We start from the raw sequence: 17,807 nt of genomic DNA, 5'->3' as shown, positions 1-17,807 counted from the left end.
AGTGGTATATGAAATTATAATATCATGGGATATTGTTTCATAACCCAGCTTTAAACTTGTCCAACTCATTCTTCCTGACTTAACCGCTGCATTCGCTGAGCGCTTTTTTTTAATGCTCTCTAACAAATCTCTGAGACTTTCACAGAAAGCTGCCCAGAGATTAAACTACCCCACAGTTCAACTCTGTTAAATAATTAGGTGACTTCTGAGTTGTTTTATCAAGATATCTGAGCATAAAGATTCTGAATTCATAGCATGCTAGTTTTCAGATTTATTTCCAAAAAGAATCAGAACCATGGCTCATTTTCCTTTCCCCTTTTAGATATTTCTTCATGCTAGTTGGTCGCATAAGATCATAACAAAGCACGTTCAAATTTGTGGTTGTGATACAAAAAAATAGAAAGTTTGAAGGGCTGCTAATACCTTTGCAAGGCACTGGAAAAAATGCCTTGTTAATAGCAGGAATGTCCTGGTTGCCTCGATTAAGCCTTTTGACAGTGTTGCAAGTTTGAGGATGAAGCTGCTTGGATGGTTTAAAGTTGCACAGCAGAATGACGCAGAAATCCCTTCTGTTGAGGCTTATCAGCAACCAGCAGAGAGTGAGTTTGCATGTGTACATCTGTGTAAGCAGAGTTTTTTTGTTTTTTTTTCTCTGTGCTAGTCAGAAAATGGGTTTGGTGCTGCACATTCAAAGGTTTTGGCAACAAAAGCCCACAAGTAAGCCGAGTGAAACTTTCAAACTGAACTCTAGTGATTTCTGTCCTGCTTGTTAGACAGAATCAGCCTGAGAGCAAAAATCACTCCTGCATTCACGGAATGCGTCTCATGCGCTTCTGCGCTTATCGTTTTAATTAGTTTCAATATTTTCCTCCTCGGAGTCTCCTCTATTTAATAAAGCAATGAACTACCACGGGCCTCGCAGGGGAAATTATTAGCGAAACTGGATTCTGCTAAACAGTCTAATTTTTCCCAAGTCCCAAGTTTTTAAGTGGGATCTCATCAGCGCGGAACTGAAAATAACCAGCGATTTGCATTTTGCTGCTTTTGTACAGACGGTTTTTTTGCAGGGGAAATTTGTCAAGGACATTTCCAGCACATTCTACCGTAGATTATTTTTACATTTTAAGCAGCAAGTCAGCAAGAAATCTGCTGTGTTCTTTGGATGGCAGCTCATTTATTTAAATCATGTGAACCCCTGGGATTGCACAGCATGCAGATTGTACCAGTATTTCTGACCACAAAAAAAACTCCCAGACATTCTTCTCTTCTTTGCTGGCCCTTTTTGTGTACTCTCCTTGTGTTTTCGTTATGAAGCAAACCTGGAGGGATCATTGGTGTGTGCAAATTTGCACGACTTCATGCATGTGTGCCCACATGTAACCGATCGCGATGCTTTCAGGGCCAGATTATTTTAGCGGTGTTTCCCCCCTTCGTCTCTGTCAGCCCTCAATACAATAAATGAATTTTATTTTCCGGCACCATTAACTCCAGCAGTTCTCTCAGCTGTTACGTGAATTACTAATAACATGAGCGAGGCTGTTGCACAACAGGAGCCCTCTAGCATGGAGTTGTCTCTCTGCCTAAAGACCAAAGAGGCCCTCAAGGACAAGCAGTGAGCAGTCCTCCTACTTAAAACTCCAGGAAGTTGCATGAGCCAACTACATTTTAATTAAAGGTCAAAAGCAAAATTGCTTTCTGCAGGCATAATGTTTGTTCTAAGCTCGTGCAGAAGGCTTTCTCTCTGTTTTTCCACCTTTTTCTTCTTAATCGGGCTCCAAACAGGCTGTAAACACAGCGATAATTGGGGGGCGATAAAACAGAAAGAAAGCCTTTCTGCATGCGTGTAATCCGCGCTGAATGCCGTGTCCGTAAAAAAAAAAAGGACAACAATGCGCGCCGGCTGACTTGAGCAGATTGACTATTCTGATAGAGCGAGACTTTTTAATAAATCAAAGCCTTTGTCTAAGTTCTCAACAGAAAAAAAGGCAAAAGGTTACAGAAAGATAAGGAGGGTCTGATTTAAAAAGGAAATGCATACATTTTTCCCAGTTTACCCTGTTCCTCAAAATTATTGTGACAAAGATACTTCAGATATGGTAAATTTTTGAAATGCAGGTTCAGTTAAGCAGGTGATTTAATTATGCGTTTCCTCCTGGCAAAGTCACAGAAAGCTCCACAAGCCAGTCGAACCTGTTTGGTGCATTTCGTTAACAGTTGCCATCTGGAGGTTTTTCTTGCCTTCTCATCATCTTCAGTTTCTCCAAACTGTCAAGATAAATTTGGGACCTCATTCAGTCGTCTTCAGTCAACTTCTGTCATAAATAAGACTTTTGTGTTGCTCTCAGTTTTAAGGAGCACGTTTTGACAAGTAATTCATGCTTAACTAGCTGGAATGGCATGTTCTCTTATCTTTCCTATTTTGAAGAGTAGCCTGAAGAAATAGATGTTTTATTTTCAGTATGAAACTCTGCCACTGCAATAAAATTAGATTTTTTTTAAAGCTTCATTACGTCAAATCCAGATCACTTTATGGGCAGTTTTAAACAGTCACATATTGAACAAAGAGAAACATATAAAAATAACGCATAACGGCCAGTAAGAACATAACATTTTATGAAAAGCATAAAAGCAACATTAAACAATAAAAATACAGTAGGTAAAACAATTAAAAATGCTCTAATGCTGGGTCAAAGGTCAATGAAAGTCTGAGCTTCCTTCACGTGTTCGATACGTCCAGGATTAGCCGGTCAGGCGGAGAAAGATTACTCAAAGATTTAAAAGCCAAAGAATATTTTTCATCAACTCTTAAACATCAGCCAATGCAGCGATGCTAAAATAGAAGTGATTAGGAGTCTTTTTCCTGTTTTAGTTAAAAGATGAGCAGCTGTGTTTTTTCATGGATAATCTACCACAGACAACCACAGAGATTATAAATCTTTGAGGATGCCCCTAAAAGACACATTTTCTTTTAATCTTTACATTTTGTGTTTGCGGTAAACTTGGGTTATACAAACATGTAGCTGTTGTGTTAGGTTGACTCATGTACATTTGCTTTTCCCCCTACAGATTCCCCCCTTTACAGCCTTTATCTGTCCGCAGATATAAGAAGTCCAGAACACTCAAAGGATAAACATTAAAGAGTTGTTCAGAGTGAGACTCGCCTCAACTTCTATCAGTTTACAATTAATTCATAGAAACTGTTGGGGTCTCCACCAAATGAATAAAGAGTTTCTACCTTCATCTTTCAGTCGTTTTGTGAATGTAATTGATGACTGGATTGTTTCTTGTCCCTTTGTAATGCCAAAAAAATCAACGAAATGAAATGAAAATTAAACATGCAATGTTTCTTTTTGGATTAAATTACAGAAAAAGACCAGAAGTCTGTTTAAAATGGCAGTGTGCAAACATAAATCTGCTTGTGTAAGACCATGCCTGCCGCATTAAATTTGAAACGACAATGTTGACTTTGACCCTGTGGAGAAACTAAACAAAAACCCATGTCCAAGCCCTTCATTGCAAACACTCTCAGGCTCTCACACAGACCCAGTATACAGACATTTTCACCGTGCAGCGCGCTGTGGGGAACTTGCTGTCATTTCCTATCTTTTATTCTGTGTGAGAGAGAATCCTTTATCTTCAGAGGGAGTCTGCAGGGTCTCGAGTCTTGGACCTAGAATTGTGCAACCTTTTCAAATGTCTCTTTGTTTCTGTATTCCCCCCTTCTTCATCATTCATTCTGCTTTATTTCCCTCAGCTACTTCTTCCATGCTTCTCATTAAAATCATATATGCTTAGGATTATCATAAAAAAAACCCAAGACATTTCCCTTAATGTGCTTTATTTCGAATGCACACAAACCATCCGACCACGCATCCTTTCGGTTTTATTACACTCACAGCGTATCTCGCCCATCTCTCTGCACTGAACTCTTTTGATAACAACATTATGGTTGCCACCAAGAGAGCCGTGGGAACCGAGGAGGTAGGTGTTGTCTAATCCCTTCGCCTAACAAGGTTGGTTTGTGTGGGCTTGCTTAGTCTACGTTAATCCCCTGCGAGGAAGAAGTTTCATCCATTTATTCAAGAACTTGGCAGGAACGTTTTGCCAACAATATTGGTTTAAAATCCAATTATAAGAAAACATCCAGTGCAACTTGTGAGCAATAAAAGTGCTTTCTAGGAAACAAAACACATTTTTTTTCCACACCAAGAGGCCATTCCTCTGATAGCTTAGCCTCAATATTAAGCGTAATGTATCAGATCCACTAAGAATAGAAGTGCATCCAGCGCAGCAGCCTCGCAGGATGCTCATAAGTGGTGACACGTTTGCATGAGTGGGCGTCATCAAATGACTCATTTGTCATTTTACTTTAAGGCGTCTTTCTGGCCACCATCCAAGCATGAGAGGCCAAGCAACCTTGAGTGGCTTTGCAAAACTGTTGACGTGTGTGATTGTGCAAACAAAATCTCAGGTTCTTGGCGTGTTTACGTTCCGAGACCGTGCCTGAGGTACGGCAGCACTTGTTTTTCTCCCATCTCCAACATGCACAAGCTTTTCTTTATGTACTCCTCCTTCCTGTGCTGAAAATTATTTTTTCGTTGCTGATTTAATTTCCCAATGCCGTCAGCCGTTGGCTTGTTTAACTGTGTGCCAATATTGTAAGAACTGTTGAAGTGTAGCTGGGTTTGTGGTTGACAAACAAATGTGGATCCTTCTTATACGCAGCATTGTTTTTGTCTTATAAGATGAAAAAAAAATGGCCCGGCTTTGTTACAGTTGACTTCACAACATAACAGTAATTTTAAAAGCCTGCTGCTGCCAACTCTTTCTTTATCAGGATGTGGATGTTAGCTTAAAAAGAAAACAAAACAAGATTTTCCGATCATTAATTAGTCACTGGTGAGGGCATTACTCTCTTTGAAACAAAGACTGTGAAAATTACAACTCAGTGAAATAATACTTTAAGATTTTAGACAAATGAAGCCAAGAATTGTGACAATTTTTCCAACTGTTTCTAACAACTTGCATCAATGATTAGCATAGTTAGCACAATCTGCATTAACCTTGGCAGCAATCTCTTTGTGAAATTTTCAGGTTGCGAATGTTGCTAATTATTTCAAAGTCTTCCAAAACACCACAGACATTCTTAAATCCTTTGTGGTCCATGGCAGGTAGAGTTTTAAAATTTCTCCAAAGATAAAACACTCGGTATTCCAGTTAGCTTTTATTTTGCTCATTAGATTAATATCCAGTCCATAAATGGACTCAGTATGAAATCCAATGCCGATATAGCATTGGATCTGCACCACCCACATCATTTGGATAACATTTTAACCGTCATCACATCTGTATTGAAGGGTTAACTTACAAAAAAGCCATAGAAGACAGAAACACGAGATGTGGGTTGATGACAATATTCCTGTGTAAAGCACATACCAAGATGAGAAAATATTAAGAATTTGAAATGGGCAAAACAGCAAAAATGTTACAGTGGTTAAAGTGAACACTTTAACGATTCTTGCAGTGCCTTTATTCTACCAGGTAAACACATTAAATGTTCTCTCCTGGGGACTTTTCACACAGGAAGATAATTGGTAGTGCACCTCCTTCTACCTGTATTTCCCATGTTAATATGTATTGAAAATAGCAAAACAATTTGAATGTGACAATGATTTAAATGATAGCATTAAGGCTGTATGATGTTTTGAGCATGCAGTAACCCTAACATCATAAAAGTCCACTTAGGTTTTGGTTCCTCTTTGACTCGTCATTGGTTTCAGCATTCAGCAGCAACTAATTGTGATTTATACTAAATAGTCATCTAATGCAGGAATCATTTGACCCAGTTCCAAAATCTTGAACTATTCCTTTAACCAACAAAGTCTGAACACAAAGCTGCTACACAGCACAGCTTTCCAGACAAAGTCAGCCTCGTAAAAAAAACAACACAAAAGAACTACGTCTTTTCTTTTATTCGTAGAAAGGAGCGCTTCCAGTAATTCTGCAAACATAAAAACAAAATCAATGCAGATCCAAGATGAATGTGTAAACAGTCTGCATCTGTCTCTACAACTAAACAGATGCTTTACCATGGGCCATTTGCAATAAATGCACCAATGAACATTCCTCGACACCAGTCAGCCTGATCCTCAGCAAACTCCAGCCATACCCAGGCAGCCTGGATGAAACCCACATCAGTCCCAACCTTCCCCCTACCCTTTCATGGATCAGAGCTCTTATTCTATTATACATCAGAGAGGAAGAGGCTACAATTTCCAGACTCCTCTGTCGATTTACAGACAAGAGCACGTCCCCGCTGTGAGATTTGTCTCCTAGTGCCCTAATTACACACTTGGTGTTTGCATGTAAATCCTCTCATTTTTATAGTTTTGCCTCTCCCACCTTTCAGAGCTCATTCGAACTTAACTTTCTGCGTCTTAACTTTGAGTGGCTAATTGAACTGGCTGAGGGCAGTGTGTGTAAGACGGCAGAGGCTTTGAATCACTCCCCCTTTCAATTCGACAGGCACAGTTTTCGGGCACAAGAAAATGACTGCTGTCGGTGTTTTACAGCCTCATTTGCCGTAATGAGTTAGTGCCTGCAAAGCAGAGCAGACGACAGAGCAGACGACAGAGTGCCGACGCTGCAATTGGAAGCTTTATTCACTTATTTTTGTTTTTTTCAAAACCAAATGTCTTGCTGATGATAGATCTGAGCGTGGTCGTCTGCCCTTGGAATGTAATAGTTTCCCCGAATGGATGACAGAGGCTGCCCCCGTAGCTTTGTGGAGCCCCCCGTCGCAGTTTCCGTCGTCTGCAGTCCCCATCCATCACACTGCGGGAAGACACCTGTGGTGGCCGCAGGGAGAACAATTGGCTCCTGCAGACGTTTTCTGTGTTTCGCAATTAAAAGCTTGCACCACATTAGCTCTTCTCTCAGTTGGACTTAATGGGCCGCAGATTTTAAAACCGGAAATAAAACGTGAAACTGAATTAAAGGCAGCACGAAAAGGAGTCTGGTGCCTCAGCTGGCAATGGGATGCAATGGGATGAGTCAGCTGGAGCTAAATTAACTGTAATCAGGCAGGCAGATGTTTGATGTTTGTTCATGGGTTTCCAGATGCACAGGAAGAACGAAGCCGAGGAAGAGAAGAAACTGACATGATGCAACATGAATGCTCAGGAATGAATGTCTGCACCTTATTGGTAAACACAATAACAGCAAAGAGCCTCAGGACCGGCGTGCTTCCTGTTGCGGGAAGATGTCAGATTCTCAGAGGACAAGACGCAATCATGTGAGGAAGGTCGGAGCAGAAGAAAAGGGCAACATCTGTCAAAAGACGGCACACGGAAAACCTCGCTGCCATAAAGCAAGTGGTGTCACCGTCTCAGGTTGTGCGTGGCTCCTTCAGAAAGTATTCTTACCTCTTTTCACAACCACAAGTGGAATTTGAAGTAAATGTTGGGTGCTTTTCCGTTATTGCCAGCAAAAAACTGAAAGCTGTGGTTTTCATCTGCATTCAACCATCATGAGTGAACACTTCACAGAACCGCCTTGCTGCTGCAAATACAGCTAAATTATTTTGAGGCATGTCTGCATCTGCTTTGCATGTCTAGAGAGTGAAATTTCATCTAATCCTTGTTTATAAAATAGATGAAGCTTGGTCGGTCTGGGAAGAGCGAATATGCAAATGTCAGTTTTCAAATCCTTCCACTTAATCGCAATTCTAATGTAGGTCTTGACTTTGACTAGGCCAATCTCCCACAATAGGAAGCTTTGATCTGATTCGTTCCATTATCCTCATGGCTGTATGTTTTGGGTTGCCATGCTATTTGAAGGTGAACATTTGCTTTCGTCTCAAGATTTTCATGTTGTAAACGGTTCCATGTTGCAGTCGGCCTATTTTGAAAGGTTGAGGTTTGCCTTCATAGGTGGGTGAAACAAAGAAAATGAGGTTTTAATGCATATGTCACACTTTTCCCATTTTTATTTTGCAATATTTATAATTTTTTTCCACTTTACCCATGATGCTTTGTGTTGGTCTAACACATTAAAACTTTTTCTAAGGCACTACCTGAGAAAATATCAAAGTGTGGGTGTTTTTCTTTATCTCAAAGAGGCTTAGCTGTATTACCAGCTGCGTCTTTCAAAGTGTTATAAAAAAAACATGACATATTAAGGGGCAGCCTAGTAATTACAGTCACATTTTAATGACGGCATGTGGAGATTACCGTTTGTAGTTATGTCTGAATGAAGCTCTGATTTGTTTCACAGGAACCTGGGGAAATCTGGTTTACGTGTCTCCTGTCTGGGTCTTGGTGAGTACATTTCATTAAAATTAGCAAATATCTAAAGACTTCGTGAACAACCAGGTGCAACCCAGTTTTAATTATGTGTTTGAGTGATTGATTAGGAGGCCAGCGGAATCAGACCGCCTTTAAATAAATCATATCGTCTCACCCCATTCCAAACCTCATTCATTTTTAATTTTTATGGAAAGCCATGAGAGACAGAAGAGGCATTTAGTGGACATTAACAGTTTCCCTGTTAATATTTAATCAACAGAGGGGTTTTCAGTAAACCGAGTTCTCTATCACACATATCCGATCCAGACCTTCAGGAAAAGTCTCTCTTTCGTCCTCATTCATTCAGTAAAATGCTTGTGGGATATTGTTTGTGTTTCACTGCTGTGTGTGTGCGTGTGTGCGCGTGTGTCACTGTTCTTCAAGGGGTTGTAGCCTTCAAGTAAAAATATTTTTACAAGGCACAGAAATGATAGAGTGTTGCCCTGGCTCACCAACCAAAGAGGAAACATTTTAAATGAAACAGTTAATCATTCCTATCGGGGGTTTTTTCTTAAAGATTTATCCCAGCACACTGAGCAACAGCTGAATATTGAGAAAAAACCTCCAGCAGCAAAAAAAACAAAAAAAAAACAGATTGCTTTCTATCATGCTGCAGTGCCCTTGAGCAAAACATTTATTTTCTTTTACCAGCCTTCTGAAAAAGACCATTAAGAAAAGCAGTTGAGCATAAGGTTCTAAAAATATATCTATTTAAATCTTACATATATATATATATATATTTTTTTTATTTTATTTATTTTTATTTGGCATTTTATCTGTTCAGTTCATTTTTAGCAAATCTTAGAAGCGGTAATTTTCCTGAGCATTCGCTCAGCTGGTGGTCTAAGTTGGCGCCAAATTAGATTAGTGGGGGGGGGAACTACAAACAGAGGAAATAATTAGAATAATATGAAGAACATTTCTTGGTTTGGGTCTCCTGCTGGCCTTTTAACTTTGCATGGTTTGCAATAAGCAGTTGCATAAAGTGTGACTTTGCTACAACCGTGAGAGAAAGCTATGTGTATCAGTCTGTCTGTCTCTGCTGTATCTTTTGCAAAGAAGGTAGAATGAATCTTAGGGTGAGATCAACATCAGACTGAAAAGCAACATAAAAAACATAAAAAAAAGGTGCAAATACAATAATAAGTGTGTAAATAGATAAATCCAGCATTAAATATTAGAGTATCTCCAGCAAACATTTACAGTTTTTCTTAGTCGTTTTGGCTCGTTTCTCACACCGGCACAACACCTAGTGCATTTTTAAAAACAATTAGTACAAACTGCAAAACCTGGTGAAAAGGCTGGAAAAGTGAGTCACTACCTCAGAAAGAATAGTTCATTTCTCAAAAGTCAGTATTTATGTTGATGAAAGTGTCATCAGGGCAATCAAAATGAAAGTCCTGACTCCATGATAGTCAAATTTCTTTTTGTTTTGTTTTCGTGATTACAGTTGACTCTGGAAGTGTTTTCCAGTCCAATACAATACGACCTACAGTTACAGTTATTTCTCAGTTGCATTGTTCATAAGCAAAGTACAGACGTATTTGCCATATTTGTTTAAGATGTTTCTGTGCAATGAATGAATGTGAATTGATCAAGCAATAAAATCAGGACCTTCAGTATTATAGGAAATGACTCCTCAGCTTTCATAAGTTTAGTTCATTTTCATTGACACAACAAGAGCAAACGTTAATTTCCTAAGAGAATGGTAATGATACAAGTGACGTATCCAAAAGTAAAAATAAACTGCTACTATGATGTGCATATATCCCCTGAGGCCCAGTCTTAACAGTAAGATGAATGTTAAATGAAATTTCCACTATTACCATTTGAAAACCCTGCTTGAGTTGGTCAGTCTTGTAAATTAAGCAGATTGTGTTTTTGCCATTGCCAGCTGGGAGAACTCAGACTGCGCCTACACCAATCTGCTGCATTGCTGCACAGTTGGTTAATGATTTAACACCAAATTTTCTATTATTCTTTATTAGTGAGACATGGTTATGAGCAGCTTCGTCTCACGTGTTCAGGCAGCATAACATTGAAAAGAGAAGATGAATTCGCCAAAAGCCCTCATTTTGCTACATTAATGTGCAAGTACCCTGAAAGAGGCTTTTCTCTTTGGTCATATGGCTGTCTACCCAGGGAGTCCTTTTATTGGGGACGATATGAGAAACACCAGTTGCACATTGTACAAATTGTTGCTTTGCTTTTTTGCAAGTGACAGGGTAATGACACTGATGAAGGCATCTGGTTTACAGCTACCAACTCAATGCTAATTAAATTGTTTTTTACTGTTTTGGACTCTTGGCTGCACTTCATTTTTATGTTGAATCCTTGCACTGCGTAGTTTAACGCTTTTTTAAAAAAAAGACTTTTTTTAAAAAAACTATTTGAGATTCATAAAACTGTTTTTTTAAATCCTTTATTCTATTTGCAAAAATAAAAAGAAGAATTTTGGAACATTTAGACTGGGAGAAACAAAAAAAACTGGACTTATTATTATTAAAGTGATATTTTCTGATGCTCTTTGAATATATGCACATATTTATTTTATTTAATCAGACTTTAATTTTCTATTTTGACGATTCCTTCTGCTCCTAAAGTTATCTGTGTCTGTTGGACTCTGATGGAACTGACAAGCAAATACGTACCTAATAATATGCCAAGTCATTCTGCACATCATGTTGCTGCCGCTGCATCCCTATAATTTTTTATGCAAGATGGAATAAGTGAACAAACATTTCTTTCAATGTCAAAAAACACATGTTCCTCTTTGATGAACATTTAGCTGACATTTGGCAGTAATGGCTTTAGGGCAGGAGCCATTTTGTCATGAGTCTGTGCCAAAAATGTCAAATTAAAAACAACTGATTTTACATACAGAGTCCTGCATATGTGTTTTGTTTTAGATTTGACTTTTGGCATTTCCTTCAACAGGAACATGGGTAACATTTGGAGGTCAGATCTCCGATGAGGTAAGGCTTTATGTCACTTCCATTACTGCTGCGACTCAAGTGCAGATGCCGGTTTTCATTCTTTTAAACCCAACTGGGTCAAGTAAACGGTGTGCGGTTCACAACCCGCGGAAGCAATTTGTTGCAGCTGCATGTAAAATGGTGTGGTGTGTGCAGACCGCTGTTACTGTCCTGCTATTAGTTCAATAATATCACAGCGGACTGTGAGGTGTCCGGCAAGGCCAACCGGGCATGCTTCATTTTTCACTGTCAGAAGACATCTTTTAATGGTTTGACCTGACCCTGGAGGAAAAGGGACAAAAATGCTACTGAATTGGGGACAATTCATCACTGATGGATGACCAGTGGGAGAAACGAATTAATTGCAAATACAAAATGGGGGAAAGCAGTATTAAAATTAGTTTTCCTGTCTGATCCTGTTCTTTCCTACTGGATAAAATGAAGGCACACAAATTAGGTCAGAGCTGTCTGAGGAAGCATCCTGTGTTGTAAACAACTTTAACCCACAAGCAGCCAGTGGTGGTTTGTGTCTCAGAAGCGAACAGATTTGCACTTCCTCTGTTTCTTTTGGGAATTCCCCTCCCTTTTTTGAGATGAAATGTGAGTCACTATTTTTGCTGGTCACCATTGTGAGTGTCAAAAAAAAAAAAAAAAAACAACAACAATGCCTCTCACCTGTCTCTCAGGTAGCAGAGCAGCTGATGACCATCGCCTATGAGAGTGGGGTCAACCTGTTTGACACGGCCGAAGTCTACTCCGGGGGAAAGTGAGTGGTGTCTCCCGTTTGCAATCATCCCAACACTTTCCTTGTGCTTTCTGTTGTTATTCTTCACAAGGCACTGATTAAAAACAAAGTAATCCTAATTTATTTAATTAATTATAGCAATTTTATTTATTTATCCAAGTGCTTAGAACTCCATTTTGTTTAATTTTAGCTAAATCTAGTCATTCTTATTTGCTTTTCTGCTTATGTTTTTTTCAACTTTAAAAATCAGATATTTTTCATTAATATATATATATATATATATATATATATATATATATATATATATATATATATATATATATATATATATATATCCAAGGTTGTTCTCTCTCTTTTTTCCCTCATGTCTATTATTTCCATGCGTGGTGATTAATCTGGAAGCAGCCATGGCTTATTCATCACCACCACCTCGATTTTATGTCCCCAGCTCAATCTTACCTCCCATCTAGACATAATTTTGTTGAATGATGAGGGACAAGTAGCAGATAAAAATTAATTTCAAGGTTGCTGCTGGAATTCATGCATATTGTCCACGAGTCATTCATCTGTTCTCTTGTTCCACCTGTGGTTTTTAATCAAGTTGTTTGTAGATGAGCAACCGATAACTTTCATGTTCATGCAGGGGCGATGTGTGCAATCTAATCTTATCAATCTGTGGTTGTGTTGCTTTTGGTTTTGTATCTTATCATATTTTTTTAATTTAATCTTTTCCCACAGAGCAGAGATACTCTTGGGAAACATCATCAAGAAGAAGTGCTGGAGGTAAAGTAGTGACACCAGGCAAACAACAACAACTCTAACCAGATGAAAATGTCTTTTATTTTCTCTTCAGAATAAATGATCCTGATTTAGTGCAATGCCGTGCGAAGCCTGCTGACATTACAAAGTATGTCCACTTTGTCAGGATGCATAGGGAGAAAAATCAGCCTCTCATTAAAATGCAATGATCTTAATGGCCTACATTAATAAAAGTTGTACTTACCAGTCCCCGATGAACGCGCAAGCAAATCCCTCAACTCTATTAAAACCGCACGGAAAACAGCTTAAGAAACAGTAAGGCCGAGGCAATGAGACGACCTCGAAACTCCCCACATCCCAGGCACATTTACCACCGCCAGGACGTGCCTGAACAAACGCAATACGTCTGCAAACCCACACGACCCAGAGGATTTGCTGCTGACCTCTCAGAGTCACACAATCAGGACAATCGTGGGGGCTTTGTGACCAAAGACGAAGGGCTAGGCGTTGATCTCGCTCCCAACATAGACAGACATCTTCTAAGTCACACAGGCTTTGGACATCAAGGCAATGTTTTACAACACACACTGATAATGCCACAAAGAGGCATAGCTTAAGACTAATTATTAAAATTTAGTCTGTTGTTGTCCAAGCTTAACCGGTGAGTGTATGGGAGTATAAACCGATGACAACAGTGGCTCTCAGAGGACTTAATGAGACCTCGGTGCTTACAAATGGAGGTCAAAGACTCTGACACCATCTGTGCTGCAATTCACCACCGTCTCATCTCCCTACCCGCTATTGTTGACTTTGTGGATGGTTCATCGCAACCTAATTTCTCTTGGTGTAAGAATTTGTTGAAAAAATAAAACAATCTTAAATTTATCAATACTAGACTCTTAATCTAGTATAATTAAAACTGACATTTATTAAAAAAAATAATTTTCCCAATCTTTGGAAACTTGGTCATAAAATCAGACCCCTCCTCCTCACAGAACCAGATTATATTTTGAGGTAGAATATCTGGAAAATCCTATGCATGTGTGTATATGTGTAAGATATATAATCGATTTAAAAATGGCCAACATCACTTAATCTATTTCTGTTTTTGCTTTCAAGAATCTAAATGGTGTGGTGAAATAATGGAAGGTGCATATTTCCTGATTATAGTATGTCACCTAATTTATTGTATGTAGGCAATAAGCACTTAATCAAGAGTCAAGAGTCACATTTCCACAGCAATTTGCATGTTAAATTAAGCAGGTTTTGGATAGCAATATGTTCACCTATTACTAAAAAACTTGAGGTTTTGTACAAGGCTTTGTACAAGTATGAAATATTTTAACCTATTTTAGCCTGTATTTCACCCTGACTCTGAATGTGTATAAATTATTGATCAATTCGAGCATGTGAGTATGTGGGAGTTTGATTGTTAGCATTCAGAGACTTCCAATGCGTCGCCTCGAAATTGATGTGAAAGAATCGCACAGTCTGCCACTTCTCTAAGCAGGATGTAAGATCACTGAACAACACTCCTGTCATTCGTAGATTTGATTGCTTCATTTGCTTGGGTGCACGCACAGCAGCATAATAGCAGACGCACCTTAATGCTAACAAAATCATCTCTTTAATATTTTTAAACAGCCTTTTTTCCCTTTGATGTGTCTGCTTCCCTTAGGAGATCCAGCCTTGTGATCACCACAAAGCTCTACTGGGGAGGAAAGTAAGTGCATTTGTGTGGGCGTGCAAATTGTTTTTACATATATGTGTGTGTGTGCGTGTGCATGTGTGTGTGCGTTTGTGTGCATGTGCGTGTGTGGGGGTGCGTGCGTGCGTGCGTGTGTGTGTGTGTGTCAATTTTCCAGCTCAGATGCTCAGACTATATGACTAATGGCCGGCTAGACGTGAAACTTTTGCCTCCAGCTCTAGGCCCCATGGCATTGAATCAGACATTCAGGGGAAACCCACAGGTGCACACACAGGGCATTACACTGGAAAAAAAATGACAGCAAGCCCCCATCCTACTTCTGTTTCCATGTTGTATTTAACAGCTATATCCCTCAGGCCACACGTCATATTCGCTCCTGCTGTCATGCTGAAATATTGTGAGTCCAGTCCACATTAGTCACGTTCCCCCTCCCTCCAAAAAGCCTTCAGGCTTTCACCAGTGCTTTCACATTCTTCTTTTGGCTTTCTTTAAACATAATTTAAGTCACTACAGAGGGTAAAAAGATTGTGAAATTTTTATATAAAATCACTCTCTCAGGCAAGTGTCAATGTATTTGAAATCTCTCTCCGTCCTAGATGCATTCAGAGAACAACTACTTGCCAAGACTCACTAGAGTCTTGGCAAGCATCTCTGCTTCACATTATGACATTTGCATATGTGATGCATGCCTTCCACATGTTTGCACAAACATAAGATTACTTAACAATATGATGTAAAGAAAGAAATTTCAAAGCTTGCGCTATAACCGAGAAGCGAGAGGCCGTTCCAGAAACATTGAAATAATTGAAATTGAGCAAAGTGTAAGATCAGTAAAGCACCATTTCGTAACAAATGTGACCTTGAGGCACTTAAGACAAACATGTCAATTTCAGTTCAGTAAGAGCTCCATCAATGGCTCTATCCTGGATAGAAACACAGCATGAGACAGGAGTACTTTCTACTAGCAAGGAAAACATAGATAATGGGAGCAATAGCTCTTTCAGCAAATCAGGGAATAAAACACAGAATCACACACCTGGCATGTCTTCTACAAAATACGGTGATGAGGAAAACATCAGTATAGATGAGTAAACAAAAGATAAATGGCTAACGATCTCTTACAACAAATATTTCCATACAAACTACTCTTGCAATACTGCCCCAAGAAACACAGAGCTGTATGTCAGATAAGATTTAGCAGCCACACAGTCAGGTTTCCCCCGTGGGAGTGTATGAGAAATACAGCCAAAGGTAAAGTGGAAATCAGACCTGTCACAAAGTGAGACACAAGAGGGAAGCTAGACATGATAACTTATTTGTTCTGAGTTTCTTCACTTTCCTCAAATAACTAACTTTTCTGTATCACACAGAATGTAAAAGTTACACGGCTGAAAGGTCACATTGAAGGGGATTATTCTGTCTGAAAGAAGACACTGTTTCCAGATTTTCTGTTTCAACTTTTCCAACATTAAACACCTTCCTAGGCCTTTGGATCTGAAGAATGTAGGGAAAAGAAAAAAGCATCTGCATTGATTTGTTTGTTCGCCGATTGGGGGTATTAGTACAAAACAGCAGAGGCGTGGAGTAGAATAGATGATGAAAAAAAATTATGAAAAGTATTTAATGAAAACAGTGGAAAAAAACCTTACAAAATCCACGAAGAACCTGGGCAGAACGTAAACCGTAAATCCAAGGAACCACCAAGTAGACAACATTAGGAAACAAGAGGATCCAGCGAGGAGTGACTGAGAATGAGGTGCTTAAGTCTTGGGAGGTTGAATGCTGAACAAAAGACCTGGTCTGATGAGCTAACATGTTGTAGATGTGAGGAGAGAACACAGAAGACAGGCTGAGAAGAGAGAGAGGAAGAGGAAGAAGCAGTGACACAGTGGAGCGGGGGGAGAGCACACTGAGGACTAGGAAAAGAATCTAATAAAATAATTAGACATGAGAAACATAATAAGACTAGAGCAACTAAGGACTAGGCAAAGAAACAAACATAACTGGAACCACTAAGAAGAAATATTATTAGACTAACACAAATAATAATAATAAAATCAAAAACAAACTCAAACAACCCAAGATCCTGACAGCACCCTCCCTGGCTCAAGTGGGGTTCTTTTTTATTATTTCATTTTCAGATATGTCTTCAGCAAGCAGAACATCTTGCAGATTGTGGTAATACAATTGCTTAACAGACTTCAACCGAAATAAAGTGAAAAAAAATAGATATTGTAGAATTAAAAGATATAAAAGTATATCTACATTGCTTGCAGCAAAATTTAAAAGCGACTTGCTGTCTCTCAACAATGGCAGCTCCTCCAGAGTGGCTTTGAGCCACCTAGTGGTTCCTTTAATTATTGCTCTCTTTACAGTTTAGGTTGCTGGCCATGTCTGGGTAGGTTTCCTCTTTTAGGTGACCAGAGTGCTTCAGATGTTGAAAATTTCAGTGGCTTTAAGGGAACTTATAATGGAGAATCTTGTCTGGCATGATTAATTGTCTGCTTATGCTTTTCTAGCTGAGGTGTTCATGTGTGTCTCTTATCTTGTAATTTTTTTCATCCTGTTTCAGAGCTGAGACAGAGCGAGGCCTCAACCGAAAGCACATAATTGAAGGTAATGTGTCAAAATCCTCCTCTCTGTTTTGTCCTTCACGTTGCACCGTCCCTCCCACTCCTGTGTGACTCCTGCAGATCCTCTTTCTTTTACCTTACTTTTTCCTCCCTCCTCGTTCCCGTCCATGTCTCTTCTCACGTCTTCAGTGTTGACGCAGCAGAATTTGAAAGCAGAATTGGCCCAGTGGTGCATCAGACTTTGTCGGACGTTTTGTCTCGCATTACTCTAACAGGTTTCTTTTTTATACATTCGCATTTGGAGTGCTGGTGCCAACTGCAGTCCCCGCTCTTCTATTCTCCTCTGCCAGGCTCTTTTTTTTTCCAAATTGTTACTTTACTTGAGTTTATGGCGCAAAACTTCCTCACCCCCCACTTCTCAAACAACTGGCCTCTCCAAAGCGCAATGCACCTCTTACAGTGACTCAGCCCTCTCCCACATTATTAGCATTCACTGCAGCCACTGCAGCGATTCCCACCAAACAAAAGGCGAATGCACCCAGGAAAGGCGGATTGAGAGGGGACAAGGTTTCAGAAGCAGAAGGTTGCGGAGCGCAAGAGATTCAAGGGAAGCAAAGCGAAGGTATCATCATCATCAATTAGCTAAGCCCAGTTTTATTGTAAATGACAGATTTGTGAGAGTAACTGGTGTGACACGTGTCA

The 17,807-nt window shown here is 39.4% G+C and overlaps 1 protein-coding gene across 3 annotated transcripts in view; it reads left to right on the top strand.

Annotated features, from left to right (window-relative positions):
• kcnab1b (potassium voltage-gated channel subfamily A regulatory beta subunit 1b) overlaps window positions 1-17,807 on the top strand; it is a 40,138-nt gene that overhangs the window by 9,847 nt on the left and 12,484 nt on the right. For all 3 annotated transcript variants that reach the window (XM_008433771.3, XM_008433770.3, XM_008433772.3), the window contains exons 3-8: window positions 8,275-8,318; window positions 11,283-11,320; window positions 12,007-12,086; window positions 12,804-12,848; window positions 14,503-14,547; window positions 17,105-17,148. In XM_008433771.3, the coding sequence (XP_008431993.1) occupies window positions 8,275-8,318; window positions 11,283-11,320; window positions 12,007-12,086; window positions 12,804-12,848; window positions 14,503-14,547; window positions 17,105-17,148 (296 nt within the window). The remainder of the gene's footprint in view (window positions 1-8,274; window positions 8,319-11,282; window positions 11,321-12,006; window positions 12,087-12,803; window positions 12,849-14,502; window positions 14,548-17,104; window positions 17,149-17,807) is intronic.

The sequence above is a fragment of the Poecilia reticulata genome, chromosome 17 (genome assembly GCF_904066995.2).
Source record: "Poecilia reticulata chromosome 17, P_reticulata-male-v2, whole genome shotgun sequence".
Taxonomy (NCBI): Eukaryota; Metazoa; Chordata; class Actinopteri; order Cyprinodontiformes; family Poeciliidae; genus Poecilia; species Poecilia reticulata.
Note: the sequence above shows the minus strand (reverse complement) of the source record. Positions and strands in the feature narration are given on the sequence as shown.